We start from the raw sequence: 18912 nt of genomic DNA on the forward strand, positions 1-18912 counted from the left end.
TACAAAGGAAATCTACCAACAGATAACGAATGCATACATTTAATCTTTTTGTAATTTTTCTTCATTTCTGAACTGATGATACTTCATTAGATAGTAAGCTAGAAAGAGTGATGCCTAAGGAAACACCAAAGAAGAATCAGAACATCAGTGAAAAGTAGCCTAGTAAAACCATCCTAGAGACAACTAGAGATATTTAGATAATGAAGACTGAGGAAGTACTTACTGTCTTGAAAACTTGTGACTTAAGAATAATGATGAGATATGCATTACCCATATTACATACTACCTCTCTTCACATTCAGGTGAACAGTTAGTAAAGTTAGGCTTTAATTTCTTGTTCTGTGCAATCTGTATTTTCTGTTACTTTACCAGGCAAATCCCTGTTTACATGTCAAGTCATCATTACAGCATATGAATTTTCCATACAGTCTTACAAAAAATCCACCCAATTTCTGTAATAGCTTTTAAAGAAACCACCCAAGTAATCCTGGCAGAATCTGCATACTGAACATTGCTGAAGTAAATTTGTGTTTCCCTAGGACAATTACTCTTTCACAAGCTGCTTCCTCTACATAGATTTTTCTACACCTTTATACCCTCCCCTGGTAAAATTCTCACTGACTTCACTGGGAGCTTCTCAGAAGAAATGAATATTTCACAATGCTGTGAATCCCAAACGAGAGTGGATTTCTTATTCACAATTTCCTCAATCAAAAATTGACACTGAATTTGATGAAAAATTGAGTAGCACAAGTATTTCAACACAAGATAGAAACTCCTATTCATTTTCAGAGACAAAGTAGTCATACTTAACTTTTTTTTTAAACTATCGATAAAGAATTGCATTTTCAGCTGATGGAAATCCTGTCGAGGTCAAAGGAAATGTCCTAATTTACTCCATGTGAGAAGGATGTTGCTATTTTGCTAAAGGTAGAGTTTTCCACTGCATATACAACCTTGAAAACTATCAGTGCTCTTTCCAAGATGGGAGACATTAACTCTTCATGCGGTAAATCAGATTGATGCCTTTTGAAAATGAAACATTTCAAAGTCACTTTTTTGAATTCTCCCAGTGACAATTTAAAATTTTAATAAATCGATAAATGTGCCCTATAAAGATCAACATAAAATGGACCTTTCATCTTCATTAGTTCTTTACACCTGTGCAAAGTCAGTGCTAACTAACAATCAGAATAATAGGAATTTTTACAGCCTCTTTCTCTAGCATAAAGGCCTGCAGCAGGTGCGAAGAAAAAAACCCTAGGCCTGAGAAGTCTGATGCTAATAATTCAAATGATCTACAGGCTCCATTGATTTCAATGACCTTAGCCAATTTAGACTAGCTAGGAATCTAACAGCTTCTGATTAATTTACTGTCATGATGAGCTGCTCTTAAAGGAAAGAACAATAGATCTGCATTACCTGCTCCATGTATTTACCAGGGCCATAGGGAAAGGCGTCGGAGGGGGTTGGGACACCTCCTTAGAGTCCAAATATTACAGGAATGGCCAACAAAAATGCTAATTAAAGAATAAATTGGCCAAGCTGCTTTACAAACTGACTCAGTGCCCATGACCTGAAAGCTTTAGAAAGCAAAAGTTAGCTCTAAAGAGCAGGTTACCTGTTGTTTCTGTGGATCAGCAGCGCTGTGGGAAAGCGCAGGACCTGGAACGTGCCCGTCACCAGGACATCTCCCTGCTCCGGTGCCAGGGGAAATGTGGGACGTGGCCAGCAGCTGAGCGCTGATGGGACCGTAGCCGTTGGAAGGCCGGTGGACGTTGCTTGAGGCAGCGGCTACTTCATCTTCATCACCAGAGTCCGTAATCAGGATAAACTCAGCCTTAAAAAGGTCATTCTCCTGCATTTCTCCTTTGCTCGAGTTACACGCCGGGGACCAGAAAGCCGTTCGGGTGCTGTCTGGACGGACGGTGGGGACGCAGTCTTGTCTGGCCCCACTCTTTAAGACCAGCTCATCAATGACTGCATGAGACTGTAAAAGATACAAGGAAGAAGATCCCAATTACCTGCATTTTACTTGTGTTCCCCAAAATGCAAAGTCATTTTGGCTTGCGGCAGTGGCTGGCACTGCTCTACCAAAAGCACAGAGGGTGAATGAAGAATTTGGGCACGAGCACCTAGCAGAAGCCAACCAGCTCCCCAGGGAGCCTCCTGCTTCCAGCCCCCCCAGCCGAAGATTCAGGGGCTGCCTTCCCACCAACTCGCAGAGCAACGGGGGACTCTGAGCACAACGACGGCCCGAGCCCGGGGCTGGCGCGGGAACCGAAAAGGAGGGTGCAGTCAAGCCGAATGAGCTGTCAGACCAGACTACGCCAGACACGATGGGAAGGCGTCCCGACCGCGGGATCCACGGGAGCAGACAATGCTCCTCAGAGGAGCCTGACAGACAAATCTGGGACAGAACCTATACATATTAATGAAGAAACAAAGGCCTTTAAGCCAGGGCATTCTCTGAAGAGAGCAGACAAAGAATCCGAGGTCAGAGAGCTTTACTGTATGTTCAAGCTTCTCAGCACAGACCACAATTGTTCTTCATATTTTCTGCCATTTCCACTTCCAGTGTGTAACTCCTTAAGCACGCTTTGGATGAGAGCAGGAGTAGTGCAAGCTGGGCGTATGATGCACACATCACCAAATCATTCAGTATTGAAACTGCTATGGTAAATCATATTTCTCTTGAAGGAGGAATCAGGTAAAAAGAATAAAAATATGGTGTACTGCAAGAGAAAGCCTGTAGGTGGGGCTCATATTTGAATCCTGCTTGAGGAATACAATAATTACAAATTTCCACTTCACTTACAGCTCCACAAGTCCCTGGAGATCAGTTCTTTAAAAAAAATATTGGACCATAAAGGGGAATCCACCAGTATGACTTTGGAGGTGTTATTTTCATTATCTGATGTTGGTTGTTTTTTTTTAAACATCGTTCAGGTACTAGACCTTTTAGAAAAGGGAGCAATCAGTGCTATGAAGGCCTCAAGTACTGCATCACCTTCCAGGATAGTTTTCTCTGCCTACAGAGAAACACAGGGAGACAGATGTTGGGAAGACCTGATTCTGCTTTACCCAGGGCGTTACTTACAGTAAAACCAATACAGAGTGGCTGGAAATGCAATTATCCTGAGGATAATAATCCAGTGCGTATCTCTTCACACACATCTGTTCTCTGCCCAGACCTAACCCTTTTTAGACAGATAGGACACTGAAAATGCTAAAGCAGGTTCAGGTCAGAGGGCTGTGAAATCCTGTAAAAAGTTTATTACGTGGAAGAGTACCCAGAACCGCAGCCACAGCAATGTCCCAGGGAAGGAGCTGCTACACAAGAGCAGAATCACCGTAAGCACGAGTATTAACCTGAGGGTTGCAGTTGCCCTTCAAGCAGCATGGAATAAAATAAGAGGCCGTTAAGTGTTGTGAGGCAGGAAGGGAATAACAAATATTGTGGGCTGGCTAAAGGAAGGAGAACCAGGAATGTTGTGCTCCTGGCTTCACTGTCACAGGACACGGGGACAAGCTTTGAAAAACAAAAAGCAAGCTTCCACTTTGATGCGTTACTACAGAGCTATGAAATGGACTGGCACCTTTGCTGGAAGCCACAGCACTGGCATTTGCTGAAACCAGTGACCAACATCCAATTCCTGTGAGGTAGCACTCCTCACACACCACCCTTACTCCCATGAGGATGAGGAAGGAATCCCCCCTCATCTGCCAAGAATATAGCCTTGCATGCCTGACAGAGGACAGTATCAAGATGGGCAAGGGTTTCCTTCCAAGAGAAACTCTGTCAAAGGCAAGACAGGCCATTGAGCAGGTAACAGCCTTCTCTTGCGCAATGATTCTGCATCTCTGGTAGGCTTGGTAAATAAAACCAAGCCCAAGCCAAGAAACAGTTCAAGGGAAAGAGCTTCAGTTCAGTGATGCTCAGGATAAAATCTTCTGTATCTTTTGAAAGAGTGGAAAAATCAGTGCAAACAGAAATCTACCTTATTTATAATTTCTTGATTGCTCAGATCCTTTGGTTCCTCTGGAATTGTCACAAGGAACTTAGAGACATCCACAACCTCAAAATGAGTTGGAAGTCGTCCAACGGATGGTACAAATGTGAAGGTCAGTGGTTTGGTTCCAGATTCTTGAGAAGTGACCTACAAAATACACAATTAGTTCAACTATATTATCCAAATAAAGATTATTTTTGTCAGAGTTGAAATAACATTAATTAATCTATGTAACTTACAAACCTATTATTAACTATACCGGTCATTGTTTTTATCAGGTCATTGTATATTAAGGTCTTCTTTAACAGACAATACTGCCTTGATTATACCCATCAACATCCCCTATATTCTAGTGGTGTGGCACAGGAGACAGGAAAAAAATTGTTCAATAATGTTATTATTTCCATTTTCCACACCAGAATCAGAAAACCATACTCAATTCATTTCAAGGCTGTTTTTATCTCTGTTTAACTCCACTTTAGTAGAACAACAATGTAATTATGCCTCTGTATCTGGACACACTATAGCCCCTAGAGTATCTGCTTAACAACTTAAAACAAACTGGAAAAACCTTTGCTCTGCAAAAAGAAAGCAAAACATGTTTACATTTTCTAAAGCAAATGCAGCTAATTCTGAACATCTGGGATGAATTCTGGTTCAAGGAAAGGATCTTCTCCCATTTTCTTTGGGCCATTCAGCCACAAACACCAACTAATTGTCTGTCTGTCTGCTCATTTCTCCCTCCCCACCTTGCACTCTCGTTAGGATTGTGTACGAAGGACCTGAATGAAGAGAAGAGAGACTAAGAGAAGCCAATTTCACCTAAACGTTCAATTTTATCACAGTGGTCTCCCATCGCTTCTATCTCCTTCACAGGAAATGCTGGACAAGAAAACCAAGTCCACACCACGATAAAGCTGTCAGTTGCTTTGCCACACATCAGGGAGAGGAACTGCAAAGGCCTTGGCAAGATAAATCGGGGGAACCACATCTCAAACCACTAAACCTGACACGCTGACTTTCCCACTACTAGTTGATGTAAAAACCCTTCTTTCTGATTCAAAACTATAGAATGTGTAGATTTTCCCTTGTTTTATCATCTGATTCAAAGCTTACGGGAGTTAACTGTGTTTTCAATGAACTCTAACATGCAGAGCCTTGAACTGTATTGAATCATACAGAAAAACAGGACTATTGCTTTGCCTCTTTTTTTTTTTGTCTTGCTTGTTTAAAGCGAAACAAATTGGAAAGCTATGGCTCGCATTATGCTTCTTTGTAATTTGCATCCATAAGTAAATAGCAATTACAGAACAGAGTGGAATTATGGCATACATTCACATGACTCGATCTTCTCATGGCTGGAACATTAAAAATGTTTTTTCCAGTTTTGAAAAAAAATCTAAGCAAATATTAGTTACTTCCACTGACAGCTGTCTCCTCCAGGGCTTGGGCAAAACAGAGTCAGGTTATTTATACAATCACTGCCAGCTGCTCTTTTCTCTACAATTTAGGAGAACTCTGCTGTCAGACACACCCAGAATAAATTTACATGTGTCCACCCCTAATTCTGAAAGAATAAGGTTTTTTCTGTCTCTAATTAGGAAATGCAGCTTGTGACTCTGGCTACCTCGGTCGTCTTTACTAACATTTTCCCCCTCTACCTCACCCTCTCGTCATGCTCCGACACTTGACAGCAGCTGTTCTTATCAGTGGATGTTCTTGTGTCAGAGTACAAAATATTCCTTATAAAAGAAAAAGGAAGAGAGAGAAAAAGTGTGCAAATAGCAAGCCCACACACAATCCAATTTATAGAAAATTCCAATCAAATGTGGTAGCATTGCTAAACTCCCAGTACTTTATCTGCATATTTGTAACAAGGAAATACAAACAAAAAGCCAAGTTATGAGGCTCCAGACCATTGCCTAGTAATGGGGAGATCTTGCTAGCACCTAATTCTGTACTGGTGAAAAAAATTAAAGACTACATGAAGAAGACCTTGCTGTGTTTGGCCTAAACACATTGTGGAAATAACCATTAAAATTGCTTGCCAGGTAAAACTAAGATTGAAAACCACATATAAAGATGTGCAAGCTAGAGTATTTTTTCAGGCAGAAGATGCCATTAAAGCATGGCATTCTTTATATTCCCCTAATATATTTTAGTTTTCCTAGAGTTGAGAAAGTATAAACCAGCAAATAGAATTACTGCATTTCAGAAGGTTTTAAGTTGCCAGATACTGCGTGAGGCAGTGTGCAGGAATGCTCTCCTCTTAGATTCACTCATAGCAAGTGGGAAACAGGAACTTCTAGCAGGTAAAACTGGTCATGCAATCTAGGCTGCACCACAGAAACCTAGACAATGAGCAAATATCACAAGACTGGTCAGGAAATGCAAACATTTCTGCTGGTGAAAACAAAAGAGAAAAAATTCTTGCTTAAAAACATCTTGGAACTGGTTGTTTTTAATTACAGATTTAAAAAAAAAATAAGTAAATATACTCTGAGGCTTTAAAATTTAAGTTGGACAATGTGAAGCAGAAGGAACCTTTACATAGTTTTCTTTTTTTTTTTTAAGTCAGAGAAAGGATTTTTGCACCTTTTTTTCATATACTCGTCGCATTTACTATACCTCACTGGCTGATGTTTCTATTCTTGAAGAACTCAAAGAAATGAACAGGTTGGACTTTCAGCATTTAATTACATCTATTAATAGCCACTCTGACATGTGGAGGTAAATAATAGAAAAATAACCTTAAAATTCAAATATATATGAATATATGTATGAAACCTTCTTGCAGGTTATCATATTTTCTCCACAACCAGTAGTAACAGCAGAAGGTATTCAATGCCATACATTCCCTGCTGCTGTAATTTGCTTGAATCAGTAGAGTTACTGTCGCAGAAAAATGCCATATGGATGTCTATTCAAGTTAATGTTAATGAATTCTGGTTTATATTATATAATCAACTTTATGCACAATGAAATAATTGATTGTTTTTAATTGTATCCTTTCATGTTACTTAGGTCTTTGAAGAATATAAATTAGAAAATTTAATATAAATAACCTTTGAATATCCATTGGGGGCTATAGACTGCTGCATAATATATTGCAGAATAGCTTCAAAAGGAGAAACTTATTCTAGATGGCTTCCATGACTTCCTATGTCATCAATTTACAAACTGGTTTGCTGCATAATTAATACCATCAATTTACAACTGCCTCAGGGATAGTAACTTAAATTATATTAATTATTGTTTTCATTACCACAGCTTCTACAGTCCTTAATAGTAGAGCACATTTTTATTGTCTTGGTTACCTTATGAAGACAAATGATCACTTCCATTTAATCTCTCTCATTCTCTATACGCATTCAGCATACTGCCTATTTTGTGATTTAAATTGATGTCCCATTGTCAGTGATTGCTTCCCAGGATTTCCTTCTGGAATACAGATTGCTGAAGTGAAATTGAATATGCTGGTTCACATTACCATTTCTTCCACCGATTTGCTAAGTAAGTCATTTTGCTAATAAAATGGCACCCTGAGAAAACCTCACTCTTAAATACCAAGTACTTCCTTTTGAGGCTGTTAATTTATTTGTTTAAAGGGCCGAAAAGGAAATATATATATATATGAAAATAATAGCAAAATAACAAGCGTGTGCATCATGACATAAAACCATGTTGACTGAAGCGCTGTTTTGGTCAGAGCATAAATTCACATGCCCACAATTCCTGAGTGATAAATATAGCTCTAACACACAGCGAGAGGACAGCCAGCGCCGCTCGCCCAGCCAGGGAGAGGGGCCATCTGAAAACACGCGCCGGGTTGTGTAACCTCCCTTTAAACTCCTTTTCTGTGTTCGGACTAAAGTCAAGCCACAAAGAGACATTGTCTCCTCCTCAAGACAGAGAAAAAGGCTACAGGTGAAATTAGCAGTTAGTGAGATGTAAGAATCTGCGGCATATCTTCGCGTCCTGACTTATTCGAGCTATCACAGTAACCTAATATGGATTAGCTGATTATTGTGTAATATGAGCTCTGGCTTATCTAAAATCTTTTACAAACAGCAGCAGATGATCAACCGAACGCCAACTTTATATCTGTAAAACTTCTGGGGAAAAAGCTAAATCCACTCCAAAAGTCCAGGATGAAATTACAGCCCAGCTGAAGTGTGTGCCAAAATTCCCACCGACAGCTGTGGTCCAGGAGCTTCCCCAAGCCCTGTGATGTGCCCATTGTATCACCTTCAGCAAATCACTTTTGCTTCTTTCAATACAGCAGCACACACTAAAACACACACGTAGACAAATCTCTTTTGAAAATCGAGGTGTGTAAAGCACTAGATAAAGCAAATGAATAATAGTATGAATTTGTAATCTATTATTCAAAATGCAAGAGCTCATTCAGCTGAAGTGTTTCTTTTCAACAATAATTTTAATTAGCTCTTCAGGCCAGCAGACTTTATACAACTGTAATTGCTCTTTCATACTGGTCTATGCATATGCAGCTAAGCATAGTGAAAACTAAGTAAAGATAACCTTTAATTTCCTCCTTTGCAAAGGGGGAGTAAAGTACCTTGCCTGTTATATTTAATTGATTTAATTAAATGCAGTTTGACTAGATGGTCATAAAACATTAGACCCAATGGTGACCTGGGTCTCTAAATCATATTTTAGGATCACTGACATCCTTTAAGCTCTTGTTTGGTCCAGTCTCCTAAGCCTTCTAGGAAGCAAGATCTTCCGAGCTAAAAACACCTCTATTGTAAGAACCCAAGCTGCTGTAGGTAGTCCATCACCCACGCACAAACCTGCAGCCAGGCAATCCCACACCCAGACTGCCTCCAGCTACTCCCTCAGCAGGTAATCACCATTTCCTTCCGTCTGTCCTGCTTTCATTTTACTGTGTGGATCCATCAGAAATGACCCAGAAATACCGATGCTGATTTTGCACAGGTTTTGTTTGTAGTATGGCCAGGTTTGCCATCTGGCCTTGCATAGAAGGCAGTCAAGGACTGGCAAAAGTAGACTGAAAAAATTTGAAGGCTGATTGCAAAAGAAAATTTTTAAAAAAACAAAACACCAAACTGGTGCTGTCTAGCATGCACACGGACCGCTTGTCAAATACGTTAGTGGTCAGAAGACTGCCTTCAGACCAAGTCCAGTGCCTGTAGCTACATAAAATATCTGCACCTAAACTTAGGTCCTTACAAGGTCATAGGATTTACGAGTTTGTACGTAGAGTATCCATACTAGTGTATACACAGAGACATTCACACACACTGATATACATAATATATGCTTATACAATGTCATGATACTTCTGCCCAACAAAAAGGCTGCAGACTGCTTAGTCACATTAATATAACAGTAGTGAGGCACAAAAGATCCCAGTTTTCCGGTCCTTTTCTTAAACAACTCCATCTCAATTATTCAGTGAGAATTGAAATTAAACCTGTATTCTTTTTCCTGTAAATGTTTCTTGCAATTTCAGCCCTGCAAGAGAGTCCCAGAATGCTGCTGTCATACTCACAGCAGTCTTGGAGCACAGATTCATTAATGTGGATGATATAATTCCCCTCATTTTCTTTTCCCAAAAGCTGCACCTATCAGTAAGCAGGTGTAATTTTCAAATCAAGCACTGGGAAGGGAAATAAATCCCATCTTACATCTGTCAGAGCTGAGAGATCAGTCTTGTGGGATGACACTAGCAAGGAACTTCAATTTTACAGTAACGCGCATCCGCCATTTGCCATTTGGTTTCTCGAGATAGTCTGAGCGGTTGAGGGATTTCAGCCAGACCGGCTCCCTCCCCATGGAGCCGAGGTTCATACGTGGTGAGGTTTCACCACCACACCAGTGAGCACTGCCAGTCCTGCCCTCGCCACCACGGGAGTGTCAAACCCACGTGGTGCTGCCGCCACAGATGAGCACCTCAGAGTTGTCCTTTCAAAGATGCATTGCAAAGCAAGTTTGGTAGCACACCAGCGGTATTGTTGCGAGCAAGACATTTTGGGGGCAGATGGTGCCCAGTGTCCCATCTGTGTCTACACATATCCCTGCATGCGTCTTCTAACGGACCATTATTTTTGTACAGTGAACAAACTATTGAGTGACTCCAGAAAAAGGAGATATATATGTGCTAATAAAACTATGTCATGTTATCAGGAAACCATAGCTTGAAGGCTGTTGGAGAAAACCAGGTGATTTTAACAGATGCCTCCAAAAGTACAAGCACAAGATAATAGCAGAGGCCTTAAAAATGTAAGTATAGGGTAGAGGCCCTAGGGCTAGAAGCACAAATCACCCGTTATTAGTCACTACAGGAACACAGCCTTGTGTGCTGGTATTAAGGATAACAGAGGAAGCAAAGAACCAGTACCCAGCATATGTAAAACATACCAAACACCATAGAATTTGGATATAACAGAATTTGTTGGTCAATGAAGAAAGAACAAGTAAGTGAACTGTTAGCAAACATAGAAATATAACTTCAAGTGTGCTAAAAGTGCAGGGGAAGTAAGCCACACCATCAACATCATACACCTCCCTGCAAAGAACTGGAGATGCTGGCAGCTTCCGTAACAATGCATGGAAAAAAAAGAAGTGGTAGAAATGAGAAAGTTTGTCTAGGTCAGTTTTAGCCGTATAATTATTGAGAATGAGCTGTAATAATTGCACCATTTGGACTTTAAGTGTGAGCATCACTGTAGCTGGACATGTACACGTGAATTTATGTGTATTTATTTGTGTGAACAGTACAATGAGGAGGTGTTAAGAGAAAACAGTAGATTGAAGAGAGGGTAAGTATGAGAGGTAGTGCATAGACGTCTTTTCTAAACTGATAAACTCAGGAGATGAGTGGTCCAGCTGAATACACAAGAAATTCAGAATACCAAGAGTCGGCCCAATCTGCTGAAGGCCACCAGGACATGCTGGCATCAGCACTGAACAAGCTGAACCCCATCCAAGGCGGCCACAGCTGCTATACATGGACAAAGGCTGTGGGATTATACAAGCAAACAAAGAAAGAAACAAGAGGCCCCTAACATAGCTTTCTAACCACTCACCTAGAAGCCACAGGCATAGCAGCAGAACCTTCTGCTTCTGGTTGTCCTCCCAGCTGTGGCTCCAGCTGGGTAGCTGTGAGTTAGTGCGTGAGTGTACGAGCGACCTGAATGAGTAACTAAATGCACCGTGTGGATAGTTATCCGCCGTTAATGAGAACAGCCTCATTCTATTAATGATAATAGCTTAGCCAATAAAAAATGTTGTGATAAATACTGGTTTTGATGAGTGCCTGCTCCAACTTGACCCCCTGTCAGGGAAAAAGGAACTAACAACATTATAACTCTGTGATTAGAATGCTAATACTTCAATTAGATTAACTACAGATTTTTGGCATCTCTTTTTGTGTTTCTCTAGCTCGCATAAGTTCCCCAAGATGTCTGGTCTTTCACCACACCCTGGAGGCTTGGTAGTGATTTGGGTGCAGCAGATGAGATTGAGCATTTCCCACTTGTGCAACTTTTCTACTCACGTTTGAAGAACTGCCTTCCTGCTTTGCTTACACACAGCTGAAGGAGGACTGGTACAGCCTCACTCTAGCAGCTGAGTTATGCTTTGAACAGCTCGACATCAACAGTTGTATGTGAAATCCCTCACGGACTCCGATGAAGATGTGCTGGATGTCAGGGCTGTCAATGCTTCACCGCGAACCTGCTGTTACTAAGAGCCCTTTAGCAGTATTTCAGCGTACGCACAAGCACTGGCAATCTCTCTGTGTTTCCCCAGGTATAACTCTAGCCAAAACACTTCAACACAGAGTGCGAACACCCCTATCATCCACGTCTGACAGCAAGAAATGAATAACCATGGCCCTTTATACCATGGTCACCTGGTATTGTAGCACTTACTCTAAAAATATTCTCCTCGAACCTGAAGGACCACAGGTTCAGGCTCAAATTCATTCTCACTTCCAGCACTTTCAGCATAGAAAACCAGGGGTTTTTTTCAGTTTCAAACACCAGGAGGTCTCTCCCTACCCAGAGAATTCAGCTCCCTCTGGGTGGCATGAATGTGCCCATTGTCTCTGCCCCAGGTTAATTACTCCTGTCATTACCTGCTCTCCCAAGATACAGTCAGCTCCCACTGAAACACCAAAAAGCAGAGAGGTGCTGTTACTCACGTACGTCCTGTAGGTACCATACGCATATGCTCTGCACTGGCAGCTGTCTCCTCGTTCATTTTGACTCTTTCTGGTTCCCTAAATTTTCCTTTTCCTCTCTTTTAACTCTTTTATTACTTCCGTCTATTCTCAGCTAAACAATGTTAAAAGTACCTTTAATTTTTTATAGCTTTTTCAGGTTAGTTTTTAAAAAATATTTTCATTTTTTAAAACTGTAAAAAGTAAGGGCGTTTCAGTGTTAAAATATTTTGGCCAAGTTTTGTTTAATCGGAAAGTAACTTTTCATTTTAAAAAAATTGATCTGACAGGGGGAAAGAAAAGGTTGATGTGATTTGCCCTTGGCAGCACAGATTCTGTCACGTTGTCTCCTGTGTTTGGACTCTTCCATTATTATTATTATTATTACTACTACTAGTAGTATTAACTTTTGGTTTTATTTCTTTGAAATCTCTGAAGTATGACATTTTCAATAGATACCTCCTTTTCCAAACTGCTACATCTTGTGTCTGGGCATTAGTCTTTCTAAGGAGCTATATTCCTGGAGCAGGGATCCAAAGCATAAAAAGAAAGATATAGAGCTGTGCAGCTTAAATTTTCAAAGGCTATGCGCCTGGCACCCACATATCAATGCCAGATAATAGCACATCTTTCACATTTTAGAGTTATCTCGCTACTTGATCATAACATATTCTCAAATATGATTTTCAAGATCCAAAAAGCCATCTGGTATCTGGATTTATCAGGTTTTTGATCAACCAGAAAAATGTATTAAAAAAAAAAAAAATGCTTTCATAGATTTCATGAAGTGCAAATTAAAACTTTAGTCTTTATCCACTCTTATATAACCAGACCGAGGACTTCTAGTTTATCTGCTGTCATTTTTTTCTGCTGCAATTCTAGGAGACAGCAGTGAAAGTCTTGTAATACCAGCTAGCCCAGATCCCTCAGTTCCTTTCCATAAAGTAGAGAACAGAGTTCTCACTGATGGTACATTAGGGATACACAGAGTATTCTGGAAATATCAGATACTAAATTCTCAGCTTTTTAATCAACCATAGCAGGAGGCAGTTGGTATTTTAGTCATTAAGAAATGGATTATTTCATCCTGTATAATCGGCAATAGGCTTCCCATCAGAAACTGCCCCACCCTTTACAGTCATCTGCGCAAGGGATTTAATGAACAATCAATACGAGCCCATCTACAAACTTTCTTACCTGTCCTCTGCTAATAAAACTCAGTGGGCTGATAATTCAGATGCCTCCTTCCCCAAGCTGCTGTCTGTGGTATGTAGAGCACAGTTGGGAGATAAGTAAAAAATGAACATAAAAAAGCAGTGAAAAAATGTGTGTGATAAAACTGAAGAAGAGGTCATATTTCCCCCTTCTCAGCAAGGATTTTCAGAGGTCCTTTTAACGAGCTATTTTCTGAGTAGGTCTGTGTGGGCCCAGAAGAATGCTGGCTACAAAGAGTAATTATTCTGGCACTCAGCTACTAATAAACAAAAAGGTAAAGCTGAATGGCTGTTGGCTTCTGCATGTTCACAGGAGGGCAGGATGATAAACTTAGGATCTTGTTTTCTTCTCTGTGCTAATCATTAAAAAGCAGCTATCTTTAAACATTTAACTTGAGCTTTCCTTGATGTCAAGAATATTGCATGTTTAACAGTGCCAGGGTCATTTTCATATGACTTTATCTATTTGGAAGAATAGTTCAACTTGTTCCAATTAAATAATTTTATTCTTATTTTTTCCAACAAAACATTTGTGTGAAGAATTGTCATTTTACAAACCTGACTTTGTCTCATCAGAAAAAAAAACATTTTGAGTTTTGTGCTCTGGCATAATCATTCAGCTAAATACAGTCATGTACCATTCCTCAGATATTTTAGAGTGTAGGAGAAAGAATAGGAGTAGATTTTGCACAGCAGACTGTACATTTTGTACCAAGAACAAGCATAATTTCTTTAGCCAAGAAATCTGGACAGTCTGCAAACTGAAATCTATACTTCGCCTCAGGCTTCCTGTGCAGCCCTGAGTAAGCGCCTATAGCCTTGTCTATACTAAAATATTCTGACAGTCCATGGGTAACTGCAACTTCTTAGCCATATATTCCCAGATATCCTACATCCACATGACATTATTTGACTAGGTTCAGGGAAGGTAACATGCGTAGTTAGTACACGCCAGCCTTAGGACAACTCTCGCCTCTTTGGTTTCTCTACCTAGGGATGACATATGGCATCTATCAAAGCTTCAATTTGAGTCCAGCCAAACAGCTCTTCCTAACTAGGACTATCCCATTCAGATGGCCACCTTTACCTAAGTCAAGTTTGGGGTTTGCCCTGCAAGTCATATATCTGCCAGAACAGAGATATAAGTGATGCTGTTTACTTTCAAAATCAGGTTTTCCTTCTTTCTAGCCTTATGCTCTTGGTCTTATATTTCGGTGTCAATTAACACATCTACTGATCAGTGATTCTTTCCTTTCTCTTTTTATGTTGTCCTTACTGATCTCTTATGACCTAGGTTTTTCTCAGTCCCTCTCCTCTCCATTTCCAGTTTGCAATCTACCTTTAAGTTATGGCAGGGTTTGCAACATTTTAAAGCAGACTTCTAGAAAAGTGAGAAACTCAGTGCATTTAGGCTTGGTTTCATGACCAAGTATGCTACTAATGTCAGGCTTCTAAAGAAGTCTTCCAAATTTAAGCAAAACCCTGTCAATGTCATAAAGAATACTTTAGACTTTCAGCTGAAAATGTGTAAATAACACTATAGATACTGTGAACTGACCAAAAGGATCACAGTATTATAAAAAGGGCAGGTGACTTAATTTTAATCAACAAGAATCTGCATGTTGCCATTTACTTTCTACCAAGATTTTCTTCAGAACTTCCCGGTATAAGAGTGCAGGTGACAATGCAATGGAAAACACTTTTGCATGTAGTAACAAAGAATGTAGATTCAGTGCTTGATTCTGAAGCATTTGTACTTTCATGTTGCATCTTCATTCTAAGCAATTGGACGAAGGCATGGATGTAATAATCGTAGCTTTAGAATAAAGAAGCAATTGAGTTAGCTTACTGCCAGAACTACAATTTCAGAGATTTTATAAACATTTTTATCACCTTAAAATATTTCAAAGCCCATATTCCCTATAATACCCCAAAATAAACTCAGTCCAATCAAGGCTGACCCTGACAGCAATTCCAATATATTCCATATAGATCCTTAAACCACCCTCATCACCGGGGAGAACTGGTTACCCTCAGGTTGTGCATTAAGTGACATAACTAACATATGCCACATGGGATGTACTCTTTCTCTCCTCCTGTCCAGCGATTTAGCATTTTGATAATTTTAAGTGTTCTTAAGTCAAGATTATCTTGTGCTATGGTTTTTCTTAGTTAAAGACACATACCCTCTTCTTCAAACTATCACTTTTAGATTCCAAAATTCTGTAGCCTTTCAAAGAGACCTTTGCTCCTTTTGCTTTAGCGGCAGATGACTCTGCAGTCTCCTAAGAGCAGAGCTGCCAGATTCAGGGATAACGTTGCTTGCTTACTGCAATGTTCTAAAATGTCTGGATTGAGGACAGTCCTTCAAGACTTCAGAAGAATTGCTGATTTTTTTTTTGTTACTTTGGACCATTTTTTTCTGAGAGTTACTTGAAATAAGTCAAATTTTACCTGAGAACTGAGTGAAAATGGATGCAATTTCTGAACTTGGTCTTAGCTTTGAAAAGGGAAGAAATATATCTTGGATGTCAATTAAACATTATTTCTGTCATTACTAGTAGTAGAGCTGTACCATTTATCATTATGCTCCAGTTGTAACAATGTACATTATTTCAAAAAAAGACTCAACTCTGAGTTAAAGTCAACTTCAAAACTCTGGAAAATAATATTATATATGCACAATCTGCTACCAACAGAGATTCTTTCTATCTTTCATCCATCTCCTGAAAAATATATTTCAGGTAGAAATGAAAATTGCAATTCCAATTATATAAATAAGGAGGTTAATATGAAAATTAAAAAACTTAAAGTGTTTCAGTTATCAGTTTGTTGTTTTGAGATATTAGTCAAAGTTTTCATTTCCAAGAGCAGGGATCATTAAACCAGACATCAAATATATATCCTTCATTTAAATTCAAAAGGAAAGACCCTATAACTCATGTATTATTTTTTCACCCAATGTTTTGACAAGTTAGAAGATTTACAGATAATAAACAGATTTGGACTTAATAAAACTCCTTCTTATGTTTCAACAAATAACTCTTGCTAGGATTCCTTATCCCAGAGATTATATAAGTCCTACGCACAGTATTAAGAAATCACAAGCATTTTTAATAAAGTTCTCATATCTGTATGCACAAGGCATCATGCAATCTGAAAGCTTCATAATCAATGTCTTCTGAACAGCTTCACAGGTTTACACAATACAGAAGCATATCTAGTCTCAAACTAAAAAAATAAAAATAAAAATTTCAAAAACCCTAAAACTGTAAGTCGTGCATTAAGAACATCTTAACTGCAATGCATTGGCAACGCAAAGTAATCGTATTTATACGCACGTCGTACTAAAGATTCAGGTTATTTTAAAATTGTCTTAACATAGTTTTTGAGAAAAGGACATTGCTGTACTATTTCTGTCAAATTCTGTCTTACTCGTGGTGTTAGATTTTATGTTCCTACTGACTACGGCTGTTTCTTCAGGAAAAAAAGTGATTAGGAGCTCAGTCTTGCCAACATTATCCAGCTGGGGTTTTGATTACAGCAGAGACTACAGGTCAACGGGAGAGCTCAGGCACTCAAGAAAAGCACAAGGCAGATGTACCCACAGGATCAGTCCTCTTCTGTGAAATGCCCGTTTTCTGACTTTTAAAGGAAGTGTAATAAATAACATGCATTTTACCAAAAAAGTAGTTACCTCATGCAGTACGTCTTACAGCTCCATCTCTGATTTTGAATCTGTCCTGCCTATTAGGTCTTGTTTGTTAACTAGCCAGAAGTTGGCATGGAGAAAAGAGTTTGAAAGTTAAGGAAATGAAACAAGTTATTTTTGGAAGTGACTCAAAAGCCCTCTTGTACCAAGTACTATTTTTCCTCTGCTTCCCAGAAAAGATCCTAGTAGGAAATTACCGAATATACTAGTAGCTGGTAAAATTTCCTTCATTTAAAAGGTTGCCTTTAATTTCAGTTAAGAAGACAAACTCTGTGTTTGCTGCATGTAGGATCGCCTTGGCTGACTCTGTGTTGCCATTATACATAGGAAATCTCATCTCCTTTGCAGTTCTGAAGTGGACCAGGAATTTTTCATTTAAGTATTTTCTTCCACATAAAAAAGCCAGTTTGCTTGAACAAAAACGTTTAACAGAACATATTTGCTTTTACCCACTTTTCATCTGGAAGGTTCTCTGAATCCAGGATGGACTGATTAGTAGAAACACCAGGATGGAGAGACAGAAATGCTTTTGAATATGCCTCTCTGAAGGACAAAATGGAAACTTAGCCCACGTTTCCTACAGGGCTAGTGAATGCCCCAGCTACCAGGCTATTTTCAGATGTCTCTTTCTCAGACGTGTTCTTTAGCGTAAGCTTTGAAACACGTCTTCCTCCATTAGCATCAGAAAACAAATTGCCAAAGGTTGAAACTTTCCTTCAGAGAAAGTTTTTTCCTAGCCAGAAATGTCAAACCCAGTCATTGAACGTTATAATGACGATATGACCTCCCAGGGTTGGGGAAGCAATCAGCAGAAAAATCCTGAAGCTAAGGCCTTGGGTGAAGAATTTGAGGAGCAAGCAAGGCAACTTTGAGAGGCAAAGGCACCCGCCTTTTGCCAGCGAGCAGCCAAGACCCACTGCAGCACCTGAAGTTCACAAACAAGCCAGAAAGCTGCAGATGAAGGGTCTGGGCTGGAGGGTTTTCATCAGCCTTTATTCTTCTTCCAAAACAACGCATCTGAGGACACAGATAGATTTGAAGTAATTGGCCGGCATTTTTGTTTGGCTTCTTACTAATGATGAACAAACACAGATTTAAGGCTGCACTGGCCCATAGCTGCTCTTGACAGAATTCAACAGCAAAAAAGGCTGTTATACAGAGGATTTCTGCTACAAAAACAAAATCAGGTCTGCTTCAGAGCTCCTTATCTGCTACATATGGTACAAACTATTTCTTATTCATTACACTTTCCCTCTGGTTTACTAGAACCTCAAACATTCATTAGAGCATTCTGGCATGCTTTGTGTAGAAAGAGTGTGTCTGTCTGTCTGTCTGTGTCTGTTTGCAAAATGAAAGACAGGAGAATGCTACGTGGGTGGAGGCGAAGTGCCAAGAATTTGGGATTTGCTTTTGCAAATAGCTATGTCAGCAGACTATATACTTGTCCTGTTAAAATAAGTTAGGCCTTGCTCACATGATACTCTAGAGTTTTTAATGGTTACCTGGGAAAAATTTAAATTTTGATCCACTTTTTATGAAGTTTTTGAGATCATGTAAAAACAAAAATAAAATGTGCTGTGCTACATTTGCACCTGCCTACTTAAAAATATACTTCATTCCATGAAGACTATTTAAAGGCACGGTCCCACAAGAAGTATCCCATATCACATCGAAAGTTCAAATTCTAAATTATCAGCTTGTTTCAGATCTCATAATTACCTAAGTGGCACACTTGAGAAGTTGCTTTTTTCATCCATACTCAGC

At 39.5% G+C, this 18912-nt stretch overlaps 1 protein-coding gene across 1 annotated transcript in view; it reads right to left on the reverse strand.

Annotated features, from left to right (window-relative positions):
* The window catches only part of MLIP (muscular LMNA interacting protein), a 113038-nt gene that overhangs the window by 64389 nt on the left and 29737 nt on the right, over positions 1-18912 (reverse strand). Inside the window, exons 2-3 of the mRNA XM_049819363.1 lie at positions 4002-4160; positions 1622-1990 (exon numbers count right to left, since the gene is read on the reverse strand). Coding sequence (XP_049675320.1) covers positions 1622-1990; positions 4002-4160 — 528 coding nt within the window. The remainder of the gene's footprint in view (positions 1-1621; positions 1991-4001; positions 4161-18912) is intronic.

Source organism: Accipiter gentilis, chromosome 16 (genome assembly GCF_929443795.1).
Source record: "Accipiter gentilis chromosome 16, bAccGen1.1, whole genome shotgun sequence".
In the NCBI taxonomy this organism is placed as follows: Eukaryota; Metazoa; Chordata; class Aves; order Accipitriformes; family Accipitridae; genus Astur; species Astur gentilis.